The sequence below is a fragment of the Scyliorhinus canicula genome, chromosome 11 (assembly GCF_902713615.1).
Source record: "Scyliorhinus canicula chromosome 11, sScyCan1.1, whole genome shotgun sequence".
Taxonomy (NCBI): Eukaryota; Metazoa; Chordata; class Chondrichthyes; order Carcharhiniformes; family Scyliorhinidae; genus Scyliorhinus; species Scyliorhinus canicula.
This window is the reverse complement of record NC_052156.1, coordinates 152,641,987-152,661,149: the sequence shown is the minus strand read 5'-3', so window position 1 is coordinate 152,661,149 and position 19,163 is coordinate 152,641,987. Positions and strand designations below refer to the sequence as shown.

Here is a 19,163-nt window from a genome sequence, read left to right as displayed (position 1 = left end):
AGAGAAACCAGAGGAAATAATTGGGTTATAAGTGTCTACTAAGAACCTCATTTCTTCAGGAAGGTTGGGACTCAGAATTGAACTTTCCAGATGTTGGAAATGAGAATTTTCTGAGTAATTCCACATGTATATTTTCCTAAGGAGTCCAACGGTTGAAGTATTTTTGAAGTTACTCCGAACGACTGACAGATTCAGATCTGCCACAATTGTTTGCTGTGTTAATCCGCAGTTGCATATTGCGAAGTAGCTACATAGCACTTTGTCCATTCACGTTCAGGACCTTGGTTTGGATCCAGCCTAGTTAATTTCAATTATTGTAAGCTACTTATTTAATCTCCCATCTTTATGGGCTATTGACTGACAAAAGTGTAATGTGAATCTGAAACCTTCCACCTCACAGGTGTATGATGGACTGTGATGATGAAGTCCGAGATCGTGCGACTTTCTACGTGAATGTATTACAGCAACGGCAGAAAGTTCTCAACGCGAACTATATTTTTAATGGTGAGTAGGTTTTCTGGAAGTTTTGTGTATTGCCTTAACTCTGGATGTTTGGATGGGGACTGTGATGGACCATTCTGTATCTCTTCAGTATCAGCTAACTTTCAACCATTGACTGAAGTCTTACTTCAGTGACTGCTAAACATAAATTCAGACCCACTGCTGAGATAGATGTTTAGAGCCTCTGGCATTGCCTTCCTCCCCCCACATTGCTAAGAGAGACTTTCAGGGCTTCAGGACTGCCAACTAATGGGAGAGTGTAATTATTGTGAAAATTTTTACATTGGTAGTTTCTGTTATAAATTGAGGAAATTATAATAAAAAGAATTGCAGGGCAGCATGGTGGCCCAATGGTTAGCATTGCTGCCTCACGGTGCCGAGGTCCCAGGTTCGATCCCGGCTCTGGGTCACTGCCCGTATGGAGTTTGCACATTCTCCCCATTTTTGCGTGGGTTTCGCCCCACAACCCAAAGATATGCAGGGTAGGTGGATTGGCCATGCTAAATTGCCCCTTAACTGGAAAAAATGAATTGGGTACTCTAAATTTATAAAAGAAAAAAAACAATTGCATATTGAAGACCACCTCAAAGAGCTTTACAGCCAGTGAAATGTTTTTGAAGTGTAGCCACTGTTGATAATGGAATCAGGTGGATTCCATTCACCTGAAGAAGGAGCCGTGCTCCGAAAGCTCGTGTTTGAAACAAACCTGTTGGACTTTAACCTGGTGTTGTAAGACTTCTTACGATAATATAGGAAACACAGCAACTAATTTGTACACAATAAACTCCCACAGTGTGTTAACAACTAGATAATCTGTTTTGGGAATGTTGATTAATGGATAAATGTCAGCCTGCGGATAACCCCCTGCTCTTCCTCAAAATAATGCCACTGGATCTTTTACATCTCTCCAAGCAGACAGGTGGGACCTCAGTGTAATGTTGCATCAGAAAAACGGCACCTCTGACAATGAAATGAAAATCGCTTATTGTCACGAGTAGGCTTCAATTAAGTTCCTGTGAAAAGCCCCTAGTCGCCACATTCCGGCACCTGTCCGGGGAGGCTGGTACGGGAATCGAACCGTGCTGCTGGCCTGCTTGGTCTGCTTTAAAAGCCAGCGATTTAGCTGAGTGAGCTAAACCAGCCCCTCCAATGCAGCACTCCCTCAATATTGCACTGGAATACCAGCCTTGATTTTTGTGCTTTAGTCCTAGAATGGGACTTGAACCCAGATCTTTGTTACTCGGAGGCAAGAGTGCTACCAACTAAGCCACGGCTGACACTTAAAAGTGAAAATATTAACCTGAAAACAGAATATAAGACTAAAATAAGCTTGGAATTTTCCTGCACTGCAGAGTTGCCAACTCTCCAGCATTGTCCTGGGGTTTTCAAGAATTTTAACTATTATGAGCACCGCAGGAGAGAATCTGTTCACTTTCCACTGCGCTGCGAGGATGGACATGCTAGGTGACCAGTAGCAGGAGCGTGTAATCAACGTACTAGGAAGAGGCTCAAATAGTGATACCTCCAGGAATTTATCCAACCAGAGTTGGCAACCCTACTGCGTACTCTGGTCCAATTTATCCCCAAGATTCTCACATTTTCACCTAATGATTGCACTTGGCCTTTACTCCCAAAGGTTTGAGAAAAACCTCTTTCTCTGCTTGGGGACAGCTGAAAGATTTAATGAGAGATACCGCAGTGCTATCACATAAATATTTATTATGGTTCCAATGAAGATGGTTGTGCTCAACTGAATATGGACTAAAATTAATAAATTATTATATTTTAAGGTTTAATTTTAATATCCAGTATCTTGATGATTATATACTAAAGGGAAGTGATTACATTTTTGATTTTGTTTTCCCCCCTAGGTTTGTCGGTGTCTATTCCAGGACTGGAGCGCGCTTTACATCAGTACACCCTGGAGCCTTCAGATAAACCATTTGACATGAAGTCTGTGCCCCTGGCCACTGCTGTTAATGTTGAGCAGAAAAGTGGTAGGATGCTGAGCAGAGTAGCCTGCTATTTACTGTTATGGTAAAAGTGTGCATTTTACTTAGGGCAAATCACAAACCAACGGAAAGTTACCGTCAGCAGTTACCGAAGAGCCGACTGGCAGGAATTACCTGAAAATCCCACCCAGTGTGTTTATTGTAGACTCATTTGCAAATCTCAAATAAGTAGGGTTAATGTGAGATAATGGGGTGGCCTGGTAATACCTGTGGATGCACGTTTGCATTTTTAAATTGGTTTTGAAATTCTGAGAATAGGATAAACCTGCCTCTGCCTGTGTTCTCCCTGTAGAGCTTACACCTGTTGCCAGTAAACAGCTAGAGAAGATTGCACCATTGCGCCAAGACATATTCCAAGGTAAAAAAGTTTAATTCTTGACAAAAAGAAGTTCTAAAGTTTTATGCCATTCTGTTTTTTTTCATGTATTTACATTCACCCCATTTGAAAGATCTGAATCTGTACTTGCGAAGTCTCTAGCTTCTCGTTAAAACTTTCCTACCATAAAGTGCTGCTGGGTGAGATCTATGGCCATGAATCACTATCCTAACTGTTTGCTGTAATGTCTTTTATTAAACTATTGGGATGAGATGGGAGCTGTCTATAATGTACCTGGTTAGACCACACTTCGGAGTTCTGTGAACAGTTCCGATCCATGTTATAAAGATGACAAAGCCCCTGGAAAAGGTGTAAAAACTATTTACTAGAATGATACCAGAACTGAGAGGCTGGTGGCACAGTGGTTAGCACTGCTGCATCACCATGCCAGAGACCTGGGTTCAATTCCAGCCCTTGGGCAACTGTTGAGTTTGCACTTTCTCACCATGTCTGCGTGAATTTCCTTCGGGTGCTCCAGTTTCCTCCCACAGTCCAAAGAAGTGCAAGTTAGGTGGATGGGCCATGTTAAATTGCCCCTTCGTGTCCAGGGATGTGCAGGTTAGGTGGGGTTAGGGGAATAGGTTGGGGGAGTGGGCCTCGGTAGGATGCCCTTTCAGTGGGTTGGTGCAGACTCGGTGGACCGAATGGCCACCTCCTGCACTGTAGGAATTCCAGGTATAGAGTAAGACCTATGAGGAAAGATTGACAAACGTAGGACTCTTTTCTCTAGAAAAGATTGATAGTGGCCTGATAGAGAGCTTTAGGATTATGAAAGAATTTGATATGGTAGACGTAGTGATGTTTCAATTTGCAGAACCAGGGGCCGTAACTGTAAGATAGTAACTAAAAATTTAATGTAGAATTCCGGAGAAACTTTTTTAGCCAGAGAATGGCTAAAAAGTGGAACTCACGACCACAGGGAGTGGTTGTAGAAAATTGCATAGGTGCATTTCAGCAAAGATTTGGAAAGGAACAGAAGAATATATTGCTAGGATTAGATGAAGGGGGTTGGGAGGCTTGTGTGCCGTATAAAGATATTGGGCGGATTTCGCCGCAGGGGGCCGAATTCGTGAAGGCCGAGGTTCACGACGGCCTCGGAGCCTGCTCCCAACACCTAATTCACCCCCACCCGGGGTGCTAGGAGCGGGCCTCCGTCTGTCTCGGCAGCGGCCTCGTCACACCGAGAATGTGAAGTCATGCGCGGGTTGCCGGTTCCAACCCGCGCATGCGCGGATGACTTCATCGAGCAGACGGCACGAATCCACGCATGCGCGGTGGCCGTCTTTTTCCTCAGCCGCCCGGCAAGACGTGGCGGCTTGATCTTGCCGGGGTGCGGAGGGGAAAGAGTGCGTCCGTTTTGGACGCTGGCCCGACGATCGGTGGGCACCGATCGCGGGCCTGTTCCCCCCCCCCCCCCCCCCCGAGCACAGTTGTGGTGCTCCCGTCCCAATCGGGCCCCTAGATGCCCCAAACGGGCATCTGGCGCCCGTTTCACGAATGCAGCGACCAGGTGTGGTTGCTGCCTTGGTGAAACGGGCGTGAAGGGCCGGCCGCTCGGCCCATCGGGCGCGGAGAATCGCCGTTTGCCGTGGAAAAAAAAGCGAGCAGCGATTTCTCCGAGCCGGGGGGGGGGTGGGGTGGGGAGAGGAGAGAATCGCTGGGGGCGCCAGGGGGGCGTAAAAAATGTCGGGAGGCCCTCCCACGGTTCTCCCACGCCACGTGGGGAGCGGAGAATTCCGCCCGGCGTAGATTTGTTCGGCTAAACAGCCTGAAAATACTTTATCGTTGTTGACAGATATTTTGTAGTGTCAGGATGGAATATACCGAATGTTCTTTTAGTACTCTTGTTTTTTTCTATTGTAAATATGTACACAGAGCAACTGGCAGCCATTCCAGAATTCAAGCACCTTGGCTCACTCTTCAAGTCCTCAGCGCCTGTACAGCTGACAGAAGCAGAGACTGAATATGTGGTCCGTTGCATCAAGCACACATTTAAAAAATATATGGTCTTTCAGGTAATTATTGTCATTCGTTTTTGAATTCTGTATTGAAAATATCCACATAAACAATACCATTTGTGATAGATGACATGGAGCGATTGTATATGAAGGCGATGTAAAAGGTGAAGTATTGCTTGCTCAGACATCTGTAGCACCAGGTTGCTTTGCTCTGTGCAAAAGATAAAGTAAAAATGCCATTCCTAAAAATTAGATTCGGCACTTGTGACATTGCATCCAGTGAAACCGTACTAAAAATGTTAAATATTGCATTACTTGAAGTGCATTGGGATATTTTCTCTACAGTAAAGGCACTATGTAAATGCAACATGGTGTTGTGAAAATGGAGTGTTGGAGCATTGGCTCATGTTTGTGTTTCCCCACATGAAGATTGCCAGTTCAACCAGAAGCCAAAAGAGGCTCCAGTTGAAGCGAGACTCAAGAAAAATCAGCCATGTCCAAACTAATTGCTCTGATACTCCTTGTGGTTAATTCTTACCTACTTTGAATTCAGTGGTTTTACAAATAAATACCTACTCAGCCTTTAAGGATGATATTCTCAAACATGGTTTTGTCTTTTCAGTGACTTCCATTTGGAATCACTCTTAAATTTAAAGTATAGCATAAAGTTTCACTATGACCTCCTTTAAATTCCAATGCATTTGAATTATGGCAACCCGAGATTATTTGGTCAGTAATATTGTATTAGTTCAGAGTTTAAAAATTAATGTCCAGTGAAAGTGCAGATTAAACTGAAAGAAGGCTTATTTGAGTCTTGGATTAAAACAGTAAAGTTGTAATTTAGGACTGTGATTATGAAGACTGTGTTGGGTCTGTAAAATTTCAAGATGCTTCGACCAGTTTATTACTCAAAAGTTTTACCCAAGTGGCCTTATTTGCAAGATGAACAAAAGACAAAACAGGTTCACAGTTTAATGCAATTTTATTCACAATTCTCTCTCACACAATATGACTCGGACTCACGGCTGAGCTCTAGGTGTTACTCGGACTTAGTGAAGGAGACTGGCCAGGTTATGATCACTCAATGTGGATACCTTCTCTGGACTTTGAAACCCAGGTCCCTTCTTCTTATGATGGGTGCGCCTGGGGGACTCCCAACTCATGGGTATATGTCTCTCTTTCCCCCCCCCCCCCCCCCCCCCAACCAACTGACCTGAGTTCTATTGTCCCATCCAGAACCAAACTTGTTAGTGGGAATAAACAGGATACTCCTGTTCACTCTGGGTGATTGTCAAGATCCATTGTCCTCTGAAACACACTCATCTAACCAGCTAATAGCCCATTATGGAGTCTGATGGCTTCTATTGTCTGTCCTTCATCCTGCTGCAAAGTTGATTACCTGTGTCTGGAAATTGGTTATATATTCATAGCATGGTCTTGTTCTTTTGTGATGTGGAGATGCTGGTATTGGACTGGGGTATTCTTTTGTGTAAACATGAGTGGGCAGTCACAAAGCCCATATAGCAATAGCGAGTTTATCTGTTGACTTGAATGCTCTTGCAGACATCCAGGGCCTCATGTAGCAGTTTCCGTTCCTGGCCTGTGTGCCTTGTCAGCCTGGTTCCAGTACCACAACTGGATAATCTTTTATTTTCAGTTTTTAAAAATATATATATATATAATATATATATAGATGTGTGTTTATACCCATTTTCCTGAAGATAACTTTGTATGTTAATGTTAAAAAGTAAGTCCAGAAAGTACCCAGACGATAAGAGTCTGTCTGAAAGGTCCAATGGCTCTGTTATCTCCCAGGCCAATTTGAATGTGTAGGTCTCTTTTGAAGTAATTCTGGGTCCCTCTACACATTATTGCACCAGAGAAGTAGGAAAGGAGCCTGAAAAGTATCTCTAAGGTCACTATTTAATGGTTTGTTGACTGGTATATATTTTTGTCAATTTTTTTCAACAAAGGTAGGTGGATGCATATTGAGAAGAAAATATTCTTCCTGGGCTTCCCTTCCCCTTTAGGGATAACATGGTTATTTTGGTTTGTGCCCAATGGTTTGTTGTTGCTGATGCAGCTGGGATGAGGTTATGTCAGTGGATGAAAATCTTTATAATGCAATGTTCCACGTATGACTAATAAGAACAGAAGAACTAGGAGCAGGAGTAGGCCATCTGGCCCTTCGAGCCTACTCAGCCATTCAATGAGATCATGGCTGATCTTTTGTGAACTCAGCTCCACTTGCCCACCCGAACACAATAACCCTTTATTCCTCAAAAACGATCTATCTTTATCTTGAAAACATTTAATGAAGAAGCCTCAACTGCTTCACCGGGCAGGAAATTCCATAGATTCACAACCCTTTGGATGAAGAAGTTCCTCCTAAACTCAGTCCTAAATCTACTTCCCCTTATTTTGAGGCTATGCCCCCTAGTTCTGCTTTCACCCGCCGGTGGAAACAAGCTGCCCGCATCTATCCTATCTATTCCCTTCATAATTTTATATGTTTCTATATGATCCCCCTGCATCCTTCGAAATTCCAACGAGTACAGTCCCAGTCTACTCAACCTCTCCTCGTAATCCAACCCCCTCAACTCTGGGATTAACCTAGTGAATCTCCTCTGCACACCCTCCAGCGCCAGTACGTCCTTTCTCAGGTAAGGAGACCAAAACCGAACACAATACTCCAGGCGTGGCCTCACCTTATACAGTTTCAGCATAACCTCCCTAGTCTTAAACTCCATTCCTCTAGCAATGAAGGACAAAACTCCATTTGCCTTCTTAATCACATGTTGCACCTGTAAACCAACTTTTTGCGACTCATGCACTAGCACACCCAGATCCCTCTGCACAGCAGCATGTTTTAATATATCATTTAAATACTAATCCCTTTTGTTGTTATTACAACCAAAATGGATAACCTCACATTTGCCAACATTGTATTCCATCTGCCAGACCCTAGCCCATTCACTTAATCTATCCAAATCCCTCTGCAGACTTCCAGTATCCTCTGCACTTTTTGCTTTACCACTCATCTTCGTGTCATCTGCAAACCTGGACACATTGCACTAATGATTGCTCACAACCATTAATTTTACAATGTAGCCTATTACTGTATGAATGATGGAACTAGTGGCGACTAGATGAGGGTTTAGGGGCTGTTGCTTTTTATTTTATGTGTATTAACCAACTAGCAATGAAGCCTATTGCTTGATTGTCTTCACTCTTTCTGTGTCACACTTTTCTTTCATTCAGTTTGACTGTACCAACACTCTGAATGACCAGTTACTTGAGAAAGTCACTGTACAGATGGAGCCTTCGGACGCATACGAGATGGTTTGTTGCGTGGCAGCACCAGCCCTTCATTTTAACCAGCCCAGCTCGTGTTACACTCTGGTGATGCTGCCTGAGGATGATCCCATAGCAGGTAAATATTACCTGGAACAAAATATGGTATCAAGAAAATATAAATTTAGGGTTGGACAAATTAAGATAAATGTTACGGGCGCGATTCTCCCGACTTACGAAAAATCGGAGAATAGCGGGCGGTGTAAATTTTTACGGACACGCTGGTCCGGCGCCCTCCCTGCTATTTGCCCCCCACGCCCGCCTCCCGACACGAATCGCTGCCCGCCGTTTTTTTACGGCGAGCAGCGATTCACTCCTGGCCGATGGGCCGATTTCCAAGGCCTTTACGGCCGTTTTTACAAGCGTAAAACACACCTGCTCTGACCGTTCGTAAAAACGGCCGTAAAGTCCCGTTCTCGGGAATCATGGCACCGATTGGCACGGCCGTGGTGCCATGGGCCCGCGATCGGTGGGCACCGATCGCGGGCAGCGGGTACTTACCCCGCGCACTCTTTCTCCCTCCGCCGCCCCGCTGGATCCATTCGCGGGGCGGCTGAGGGGCATACCGGCCCGTGCATGCGCGTGTTTCACGCATATGCGTGATGACGTCATCCGCGCATACGCGGGTTGGAGTCGTCCAATCCGCGCATGCGCGGCTGACGTCATCTGACGCGTCAGCCGTCGCTAACTTTGGCTAGCGGGCTTAACGAAATTCGTTAAGCCCGCGATGCCGGAGTTCACGGCCGCGCGATGCTAGCCCCGACCAGGGAAATGAATCGGTTCCCGGTCGTGGGGGGGGGGGGGGGGGGGGGCGGAGGCTGGCGTCAAACGCGCCCGTTTTTGACGCCAGCTTCTCGATTTTTCGTAACTCGGGAGAATCGCGCCCTACATACCTGGGTTGCTTTACGGTGGTGGAGAAAGAGAAAAGATTGGGGGCTGGATTTCCCGCCGTGCCGTGCCACATTTCTGTTTCACCCCGCCGGCGGGATGCTCCATTACGCCAGCGGATCAATGGGGTTTTCCATTGTAGGGCAGCACCACGCCGTCGGGAAACCCCGGGCTGCCAGCAAAATGGAGCATCACGCCAGCGGAGAATCCAGCCCTGGGTTTTTGATAATGAAAGTAAAGGAATTTCTTTACTGAGCACTAACAGACTAACTGGTATATGATTGAATAAATGCAGGGGTATGGCTCCCTCTATACACTTCAATGCATCTTAATCCTACACCTTTGAAGGCCAGTCAAATTGAACAAAAGCAAGTGGGACACAGAGTGAAGACAACTAATCAATAGGCCTCGGCTCCAGTTGTTCAATGCACATCAAATAAAAACGCCAACTTGTAAATCGTCATCCAGTCGTATTTGTAGCCACTTAATGAGATTGTTAATTAGTGCCAGATCACTGACGGTTTTATGCTGTGCACTTGCTCCTGTTTGAGTTGAAGCTGTCTCAAATTATTTTTCCTTAGAACTCTTAATTAACCAGCATAGGCAAGACTTTCATCTCTTCACTCTGTTGGATTCAAATGCAGGTCCCATCATTGAAAGCAAACTCAGTTTGATACGTGTTAATTAATCTTAAACAGTCGTCCTCTTCTGAAGTCTTATTTGTTTGTTGTTTTTATTCCTTAGTTTCCTGCACATTTAGCTGTACAATGAAATTTGTAGTGAAAGACTGTGATCCCAACACTGGACTGCCAGAAGCTGAGGGCTATGATGATGAGTATGTGGTAAGTAGGTATGGTTCTGGGGATTTTTAAATCCAGAGATATAATCTCCATTAGGGAGCCTGACAAACCATGAGAAAAAATGAAGGTGATTTCAGATGAACACAACAGATTGGGCCTATTAAAAGCAAATTCAATTTAATGCAGAGGAATGGGAGTTAAAGTAAGTTGATAATTTGAAGACATTTTTGAGATAAATTAATCAATTGATTTGATCGAAACAATAGCTGATTTTAAGATTGAAATTATTAATCTATTAGACAGTTAAATTAAGTAGGGTAGACTCTAGTACACTTGGAGAGCAAAGAAAAGAAATATGCTCTTAAATATCAGGTTTTTTGAGCAGTGGGTGAGGTATATCTAGAGGTGTTGCCTGCCTTGGAGAAGCTGGTTCCAGGAGTCGGGGCTCTGCTTCAAAGTTCTTTAGCAGTTGCCACCAAGCAGATGAATTTACATTTTAAATGTACCTTTAAAAGCATTTCTGTGGAGCCAGGAGGGGCTGAAGTGCTCCCTGCACCACAACCTTGAAAATTTCTTGCATGTAAATTTAAGGGCTTAACGTTAAAGGGTAAATATTTCCAAGAAATCCAACTTCAGCATCTCACAAGAACACACTTGACTACCTCTTTAGTATAATGTTTGCTTTCGATACCAGATATTTTCTTTCATGGCCACTATTTTCTCCACCTCATCCTTCACTTTTCAAAACAGCTGTCATCATCATTCCCCATCTTAAAACTTATTTTCAACCACTTTATTCTTTCCAACTATCTTTCATCTCTAAGCACACCTTCCAATCAAAAATTCTTGAATGCATTATCTTCATCCACTTGTTTCATCATTCTTTTGGACTCTTAAATCTGCTTTCTATCCCACCAAAGACACTAAGATCACTGGCAAGAATCGCTAACACTATCCTAAATGTTGAATGCTAATGTATCCTCTCCACAACTTCCAACATGGTCATCCATTCTTCTTCCACCACCTCTCCTCTGTGACAATATTCTCTTTCATAGTTTCATTGTTGTCTCCAGCATGTTTATGATCCTGCCTTTGGACCTCTTTTCATAATCTAGTATCGTTCAACAGCATTATTTCAAGAGTGGGGTCAGCTAATATGCTTATATACTGGTTATACCTGGCTCTATACCTCTGATACTAGCCACAGTTATTGATCTGTTTTTGACATTAAATGGTGGATAAGCCAGATCTTCCTCCAGCTCAAGACCACTGCCATCTTTTTTGGTTCCGCCAGAAACACTTTGTACTTTAAGATGTAATTCACCTCTTTTCCCACCTGTTTGCTCAAGCCTCACTTAAATTGAGTCCTGTTTTGTCATAAAATCGGAGTTCAGCTGAAAATGCCACATCTAATTCATCAGAACTACACTACATCTGTGCCTGTAACATCTGTTGCCTCTATTGACTTCCTCACAGATCTCCCTACTCACGAGGAATCCAGACTTTGCCACATCTGTTTCCATCTTCGAAGGACAAATTAAGAAAAATATTAACTTCTCTACCATAATTTAATTCACCTCCTCTAATTATTCTTCTTTCCCTGCCCCCCCACTCCCCAAGCCAAGCTGATACCTAATGCTTCACTGGCCCCCACTCCGGTTTTGTGAAGTGCATCAGAACCTGTTAAGGTGCTATACAAAAGCAAATTATTATGCACTAGATTGTGAAGTGAATTGTGCATTTAATAGTTCCAATTAATTTAAGATGGAAACAATTATTGAGATGTGTTTAGCATTCAGATGGACTAACATGAGGCCACCTTCCTTCTCTGCCCGATAGTTAGAAGACTTGGAAGTGACTGTGTCTGATCATATACAGAAGGTCCTGAAGCCTAACTTTACGGCTGCTTGGGATAAAGTAGGCGATGAATTTCAAAAGGAAGAAACATTTGCGCTGTCTTCTGTGAAGACATTGGATGGTAAGGGAAACCTTCGGCCAACGTTATGACAGATCGGTAGCACCCCATGGAAAATCTTCCCCAGAATGTCTGAGGTGGACATGGAACCGAAGGGTAATTCATTGCCAGTCCTAAGATAGTGACATTAGTGTATCAAATGAGGGAAAAGAGGAAAAAATGATTCCATTAATAATGTGCTAATGTGCTCCCTTCATGGGTAAGTGTATAAAGTTTAAATCTACCATATATAACTTTTTTAAATCTTAACACATTACTTGAGGTTCGGATACCAATCGGTCATTTAATATGAAGGATAGAAGGAAAGAAAATGCAAATGAACTACTTTTGAAGTGTGGCATCCACCTTTATCCAACAAATTCCAATCGAACATTTAATCAGAGTAGAAGTCATTCCTATAACCATTGGGTTTGATTTATTTCCTAGTGCCTCAGTTTAGAATGTTGCTCCAAATAACTACATATTTACTTGTTTTTTTTCTGCAGAGGCTGTGAATAATATAATTAGTTTTCTCGGCATGCAGCCATGCGAGAGATCGGACAAGGTCCCGGAGAATAAAAATGCTCACACGCTCTACCTGGCAGGTAAGTTCCTTTAAGGGAGAGGAGAGCCCTTATTATACAGTCGCTGCTGTTGTAAACTGATGCATTACAAAAGTGTGTTGACTGGCGTCAGATTTTGCTAGTGTTCTTTGCAGCTACAAACTGCCTTTCCATCTGGCCAAGTAACTAAATTCATTTATTTTTCATTCTTGTGGTGTGTTTAATGTGGAGGACATGCCAAAGCACTTCATAAGAACAGTCAAAACTAAACACTAACCCAAAGAATAAATATTAAGAGGGCTGACTAAAAGCTTGAGCAAAGAGGTGGCTTTATGGTGGACCTTAAAGGAGGGGGTGGAGGAGAGGTTTGGTGAAGAAATTACAGAATTATGGTTGAGGGCCTGTACAGCTGAAGACCCAGTTGCCAATGTAGGGTGATGAGAGAGGTCAAAGTTAAATAAACAGAGAGTATTCAAAGGTTTGTGATGCTGGAGCAACTTGTAGAGATAGTATGTGGTGAGTGCAAGAAAGGATTTAAACACAACCATGGGAATTCTAAATTTGAAGCGAAGCATGAGAAAACCAGGAGTCAATGTCAGTCAGAAAGTTCAGGGATGATGGGTGACTGGGACTTCAGTGCAGTGCAGACTAGATTATAGGCAGCAGAGTTTGGATGTGGATATAATACAGATTAAGGCATGTGAAGGATGAGTCTGCCAGGAGGGCATTGGAATGATCAAGTGGAGGTGACAAGACAGGTGAGGAGTTTAGCAGCAGAAGGGCTGGAACAACTAAAAATTAAAGATACAAACTGTGATTCCTACTTTCTGAATCTTCCTTTCCTCCTATAATACTTTAAAATTCAGCTTTGTTTTCATATGCCTTGCTCTTCCCAGTCTGGATGATGTTCTGTCTCAATTAAAAAATTCATAACGGCTAGCTACATTTCTAAAGCTGCACTTATTTAATTTTTTTTTTAAATAAACATTTTATTGAGGTATTTCTGGTATAGTAACAACAAAATAAACAATATACATGAAACCATAAACATAGTGCAAAAGCCATTTATCTATTGTACAGGTCCCATCCTTATTGACCCCCTACTCTAATCGAAACAACTCCTCTCTTCACACACCCCCCCCCCCCCCCCCCCCCAATCTGCTGACGATTAATTTCCCGCAAAGAAGTCGACGAACGGTTGCCACCTCTGGGTGAACCCTAACAGTGACCCTCTTAAGGTGAACTTGATTTTCTCCAAACAGAGAAAGCTAGCCATGTCCGATAGCCAGATCTCCGACTTCGAGCTGCACTTATTTCATGACTCTCAGACTGCACCTGATAGAGCTATTTTCCTAAAGCGATAGGACATACATTATCCACTGTGGTAATTCTCCTTTTAATGACTGATCAATTTATCACATATGCCCAGAACTTCCAATCTCTGGGGGTCATACCCCAGGAAGTGCCCTTACAAGAACTGCACAGCAATTGCCTGGGAAGTTTACATTTCTGATGGGCAATTACCCTGCATTCAGGACCATCTAAAACACCAAATGAAACGACACTACAGGTGGTTCCAACTCTCTTAGCAGAATATTTACCCTGGGAAAATTGAAGGATTAAAACTGCTGACCACCACAAAATCTGCCCCCCCCCCCCCCCCCCCCCCCCCCCCCCGGGTCACACAACCACCCAAACCCCTTGCCAACTTATCGTGCATATATATATATATATATTTATGGTTTCTCAAAGAGCTGGGACTTATGACAGCTAATACCGTAAAATACCGTTTCTGGGACACTGCTGCCCTGCACATTTCTCATCAGGCCCAGGTTGGAAGTCTGGATGAGGAATGTGTAGCTCCAGACTATGGTAAGCCAAACAGGAGCCAAACTATGATTGCCACTCCATGGAGGTTCTGGCCCATAGTCACCTCATGCTGATCTGACATAATCAATTTGGTTGGGAAAGATTAAATTGAATGTATTTGTATTGTTTGTCCTTTTTCCTATGCATGGATTTATTTTTTGCTATATTGTACACCAAGATCAAGATTTGAGAATTGATTACCCGTGGAGGCTGAGTACTTACTATCAAGGCAGATAAAGACATTCCAATTGTTCTTTAGAACTTGTGTAACCTTGTATGTTTGCAATTATTTGATGTATACCCCAAAGTGAAACCACAGAAACTTTCTTTATTCGTTCATGGGATGTGGGCATCACTGGCTGGGTCAGCATTTATTGTCCATCCCTGAGGCATTTAAGAGTCAACCACATTGGGCGGCACAGTGTCGCAGTGGCTAGCACTGCTGCCTATGGTGCTGAGAGGACCCAGGTTCCATACCGGCCCTGGGTCACTGTCTGTGTAGAGCTTGCACATTCTCCCCGTGTCTGCGTGGGTTTCACCCCCACAACCCAAAGGTGTGAAGGTGAGGTGGATTGGCCCTTAATTGGAAAAAAAATATTTGGGTACTCTAAATTTTAAAAAAAGTCAACCACATTGCTGTGGGACTGGAGTCACATGTAGGCCAGGCCAGGTGAGGATGGCAGATTTCCTTCCCTAAAGGACATTAGTGAATCGGATGGGTTTTTCTGACAATTGAAAATGGTTTCATGATCGTCATTAGACTTTTTTTAATTCCAGATTTTTGTTGAATTCAAATTCCACCAACTATCCTGGTGGGATTCTAACCCAGATACCCACAGCATTATCCTGGGTCTCTGTATCACTAGTCCAGTGACAGTAGCACTACACCACTGCCTCCCCTTTGTCTATCTTATCTTACTTCCACTGATCTAACTTCCAACGAGAATGATCCTGCAGTGGGAAATACAAATTCTTCAATATCTCTATAATAACAGTTAGACAATTACATGGGCAAGGTGGGTATGGGTGTAGAGGGATATGGGCCAAATGCGGGTAAGTGGGACTAGCTTAGTGATAGAAACTGGGCCTCTTGGACAAGCTGGGCCGAAGGGCCTGTTTCCAAGCTGTAAACATCTATGACTCTATAACTTTTTGCTTATAAAAGCATGGCCCCCAGAATCTGCAGGAGGAAGAGACTCTGGCTTACCTCACTGATGCATGCGCTCATATTCATAGAATTTACTGTGCAGAATAGGCTATTCGGCCCATCAAGTCTGCACTGGCCCTTGGAAAGAGCACCCTACCCAAGCCCACACCTCCACCCTGTCCCAGTAACCCCACCCCACCTTTTTGGACATTAAGGGCAATGTAGAATGGCCAATCCACCTAACCTGCACATCTTTGGACTGTGGGAGGAAACCGGAGCATCCGGAAGAAACCCATACAGACACGGGGATAACATGCAGACTCCGCACAGACAGTGACGTGGGAATCGAACCTGGGACCCTGGAGCTGTGAAGCAACTATGCAAACCACTGTGCTACCGTGCTGCCCAATATGTAGGTTAACTATGCACATAATAGTCAGTTTGAGCAGGAAACAGAGTTTGACATAGGTACAGGAAAAGATTGAATTTTCTCTATTTTATTTTCAGAATGTAACAAAATCTTTTTTGTTCTTTAGTGTTTTATAATATGGAATAGGTCACCTTAAGCTCCACCTTGCATTCTCTCTTTTTATAGTGACGGGTTTTCTCGTGTTTACATTTTAAACTATCTTCTTTTCAACCATTGTATCCATCTTATTGCAGGGGTTTTCAGAGGTGGCTATGATATCCTTGTACGGGCCAGATTAGCTATGGCAGATGGAGTCACCATGCAGGTGACGGTCCGAAGTGAGGCAGAGATGGCCGTCGATGTCATCCTGGCTTCCGTTGGTTAAACTCGCATTATTTCAACTTATTTGTTTTCAACGTCAAGATGTTATGTACATTTTAAACTATTTGACTCTAATAGGGACCAATATAGGTAAGAAATTAAAAAAGAAAAGTCAATAATATAAAACATTTGTTTTTCTTGGTCAGTCTGGGTTTTCACCAGGTGTGACACTCCTCCATTGAAAGTTCATACTAACAGATGTTTACAGTTTGGGTGTCAAGTGGTAAGCCATGAAATGGAGGACAAAACTGTCCATATAAATTAAAAATACATTTTTTTTTGTGAAACTACCTTTATTTACTAAAATAAAGATAAACAATGATCTTTGCATTTATATCTGTGTGAAGTGTACCAAAATTTCTGCAAAATCAGTGAAATATTCATTGGAAACATTTCATTTGTTCAACTTAAATATTCTTGCAATGTAACTGTGCATAGCAGGAGCTTCATTCAGACAGCATAACAAACACCACATTGGTACTTTTGCAATGCCCAGTAAATATCTGCATACCTTTAACAGACTGGGAAGTGAAGTGCAACTGTAGTACAGACTGGGAAGATTAACTGGCACTGAACAGCAGTGCAAAATCTTCAATCGTTGCAGGGTGAGAACCGAATTGTCCAAATTCTTATACAAGTTAGCAGAAAGACTTAAAAGATCTTAAATACCAGAACCTTTTGACCAAATGAATGCTTTATTTCCCCTCCGTGAAGGGCCAAGGTCCATAGTGCAGAACACTATCCAAGGGTGAAAATGGTAGAGAAGAGGACAATGTAATTTAGTATAGGTGACAAATAAGAGACTCCCAAGAGAAAAGGAGGGGAGAGATTATGGGATGTAAGGAGTTCCAGTTTCTGGAAGAGTTTGAGTAGGGAAATGTGTATAGATAAATCAGAGATGCAACCATCAAGCTTGGAGCTTAAAGGGGAATTAGCATACAAAGTGCGTTCTGGCTATGGATGCTGTGTGCAAGTCTTAGATGTTCTAGTTTCTATGGATTTAACTAATCATATGCAGCAACTCTTTTTGAAATGGTACTCATTCTAAATACTTCTGTAGCGTGCATCCTGCAACATGTTTTCAAAATGTGCAAAATTACATCTGAAAATGAATGCTTATTTTAAAAGGCTCCCACCTAAAAACACTAACCTACGTTTTCAGTTCAGAGGCTGACTAATCGGCATTGCATTTTGAGAATTCACAATCTCTTTAATCCCAATTATTATTTGGATATTTGACGTTCAATTATTAAGAAAATAAGTAGGAAAAGTAATATCAGCCAGTGTGCACCACATATATACAAGTAAGACTTTGACCTGAGTTATTATAATTTGTCAATAAGGAAGGGCTTTTTTGAGCATGAAAAAGTGTATTGTTGTGGGCCCCAGGAGTTGTGAAAGCATTTATAACTAACAAAAATCATCTTTCCACCACCCAACAAAATGATAATACAAATCAGCGATTTTACTGCTGAACAAGCAGAAGCCTGAATTTTGGTGAATTATATATAGAAAAGGGAATTTTCCAATCTAGCCTATTACATCTTTCAATTAGATCATGGCCTGCATCTTAGTTCCACAACACTTGCCAAACAGAAATCAATCAATTGCAGCTTTAGCCTGAACAGATGACTACTACCGTTTGTGTGAAGTGTTTTCTGGTATTATGTCCAAATAGTCCTGCTGTAACTTTAAGGTTATATACTTGGAATATTGCGCACCATTCTGGTCGCCACACTACCAGGAGGATGTGCACAACTGATGGGCGTTACACGCAGTAATCATCACATTGAATTATCACACATACAGAAAGACAAAACATCAAAGCAGAAAATAACACATTCATAGTCGGTTGTTCAGTATCTGAAAGGTTAACATTTTGGGTGTGGTGATCTCTTGATGAAAGTGCCACCCAAAGCATTATCCATCTTTCTCTTAAGGTGCAGATGCATCTGATGTGCGTTTCTGGGGTTTTATTTCAGGTTTCCAGTGTGTATCGTTTTTGTTTGGCCTATACCGAATCTAGTTTGTTACCAAAATTCTCATTATGCAGAAGCAGCTGATGAACATTTACTAGTCCAGAATGGTCAAGATCCAGTGCTGTAACTGTCAATTCAGAAGGAGTTGATGAAGTTAATGTAGGCTTGTTCAAAACCCAAAGGATCCTCGAGTTGCGGGTAATGACTGATATGGTCATCAAGAACTGACACTGTTGACTTCGGTACCAACTTCCTGAAAGAAAACAATTGTCTAAAGTGGAGTTTTTCTACTTCGACCTGCCCAAATGAACAAACTAAATGTCTGCTTGTATGGTCAGCTGAGGCTTTCACCGTGTGTGGGAACATAAAGGAAAGACTGCATTTATCGGATGAATAGATGAAGTACAGTGGTTCAAGAAAGCAACTCACTACCTTCTCATCCCCTTAGAGAGAGGGGCAATAAAGGCTGTCACTGATGCTCACATCCCATGAAAGAATATTTTAAAATAATTTTGGCACCTTTCTCGACCACCAGATGTCCCAAAGCACGTCACAGCCAATAAAGTACTTTTGAAGTGTAGTTCACTGTTGTAATGTAGGAAATTAGGCTGCAAATTTCACACCAGCTCCCACAAACAGCAATGTGGTAATGACCAGAGGCTTTTCAGATGTTAATTGAGGAATAAATATTTGGCCAGAACACTGGGGATAATTCCCCTGCTCTTCGTTGAACTCATGCTAGTGGATCTTTTATGCTCTACTTGGGGGGGGGGGGGGGGGGGGGGGGGAAGCCTTGGTTCAACATCTCAATCGAAAGATGGTGCCCCTCACTACTGCACTCAAATGTCAGCCGTAATTTATTCTCAGGTTCTGAAGTGAGATTTGAATGCATCACTTGACTCAAAGGTAAGAGTGCTACCAATAGACGCTTTGTTAACATAGTGTGCTCCATATTCTCAAAGGATGATAATT

At 42.8% G+C, this 19,163-nt stretch overlaps 2 protein-coding genes across 8 annotated transcripts in view; one reads left to right on the top strand and one right to left on the bottom strand.

Moving 5' to 3' along the window:
- copg2 (COPI coat complex subunit gamma 2) overlaps positions 1-16,546 on the top strand; it is a 56,073-nt gene extending 39,527 nt beyond the window's left edge. Inside the window, exons 16-24 of the mRNA XM_038811789.1 lie at positions 401-504; positions 2,373-2,498; positions 2,806-2,871; positions 4,765-4,904; positions 8,109-8,280; positions 9,834-9,931; positions 11,729-11,867; positions 12,350-12,448; positions 16,086-16,546. Coding sequence (XP_038667717.1) covers positions 401-504; positions 2,373-2,498; positions 2,806-2,871; positions 4,765-4,904; positions 8,109-8,280; positions 9,834-9,931; positions 11,729-11,867; positions 12,350-12,448; positions 16,086-16,216 — 1,075 coding nt within the window. The 3' untranslated portion in view covers positions 16,217-16,546. The remainder of the gene's footprint in view (positions 1-400; positions 505-2,372; positions 2,499-2,805; positions 2,872-4,764; positions 4,905-8,108; positions 8,281-9,833; positions 9,932-11,728; positions 11,868-12,349; positions 12,449-16,085) is intronic.
- The window catches only part of mest, a 56,907-nt gene that overhangs the window by 14,667 nt on the left and 23,077 nt on the right, over positions 1-19,163 (bottom strand). For 3 of the 7 annotated variants that reach the window (XM_038811795.1, XM_038811793.1, XM_038811797.1), the window contains exon 12: positions 16,485-18,462. The exons of 2 other annotated variants lie outside the window; for them this stretch is intronic. In XM_038811795.1, coding sequence (XP_038667723.1) covers positions 18,327-18,462 — 136 coding nt within the window. In that variant the 3' untranslated portion in view covers positions 16,485-18,326. Of the gene's footprint in view, positions 1-16,484; positions 18,463-19,163 lie in introns of those variants that run through there. 2 more of the 7 variants (XM_038811796.1, XM_038811798.1) reach the window with 1 other exon arrangement.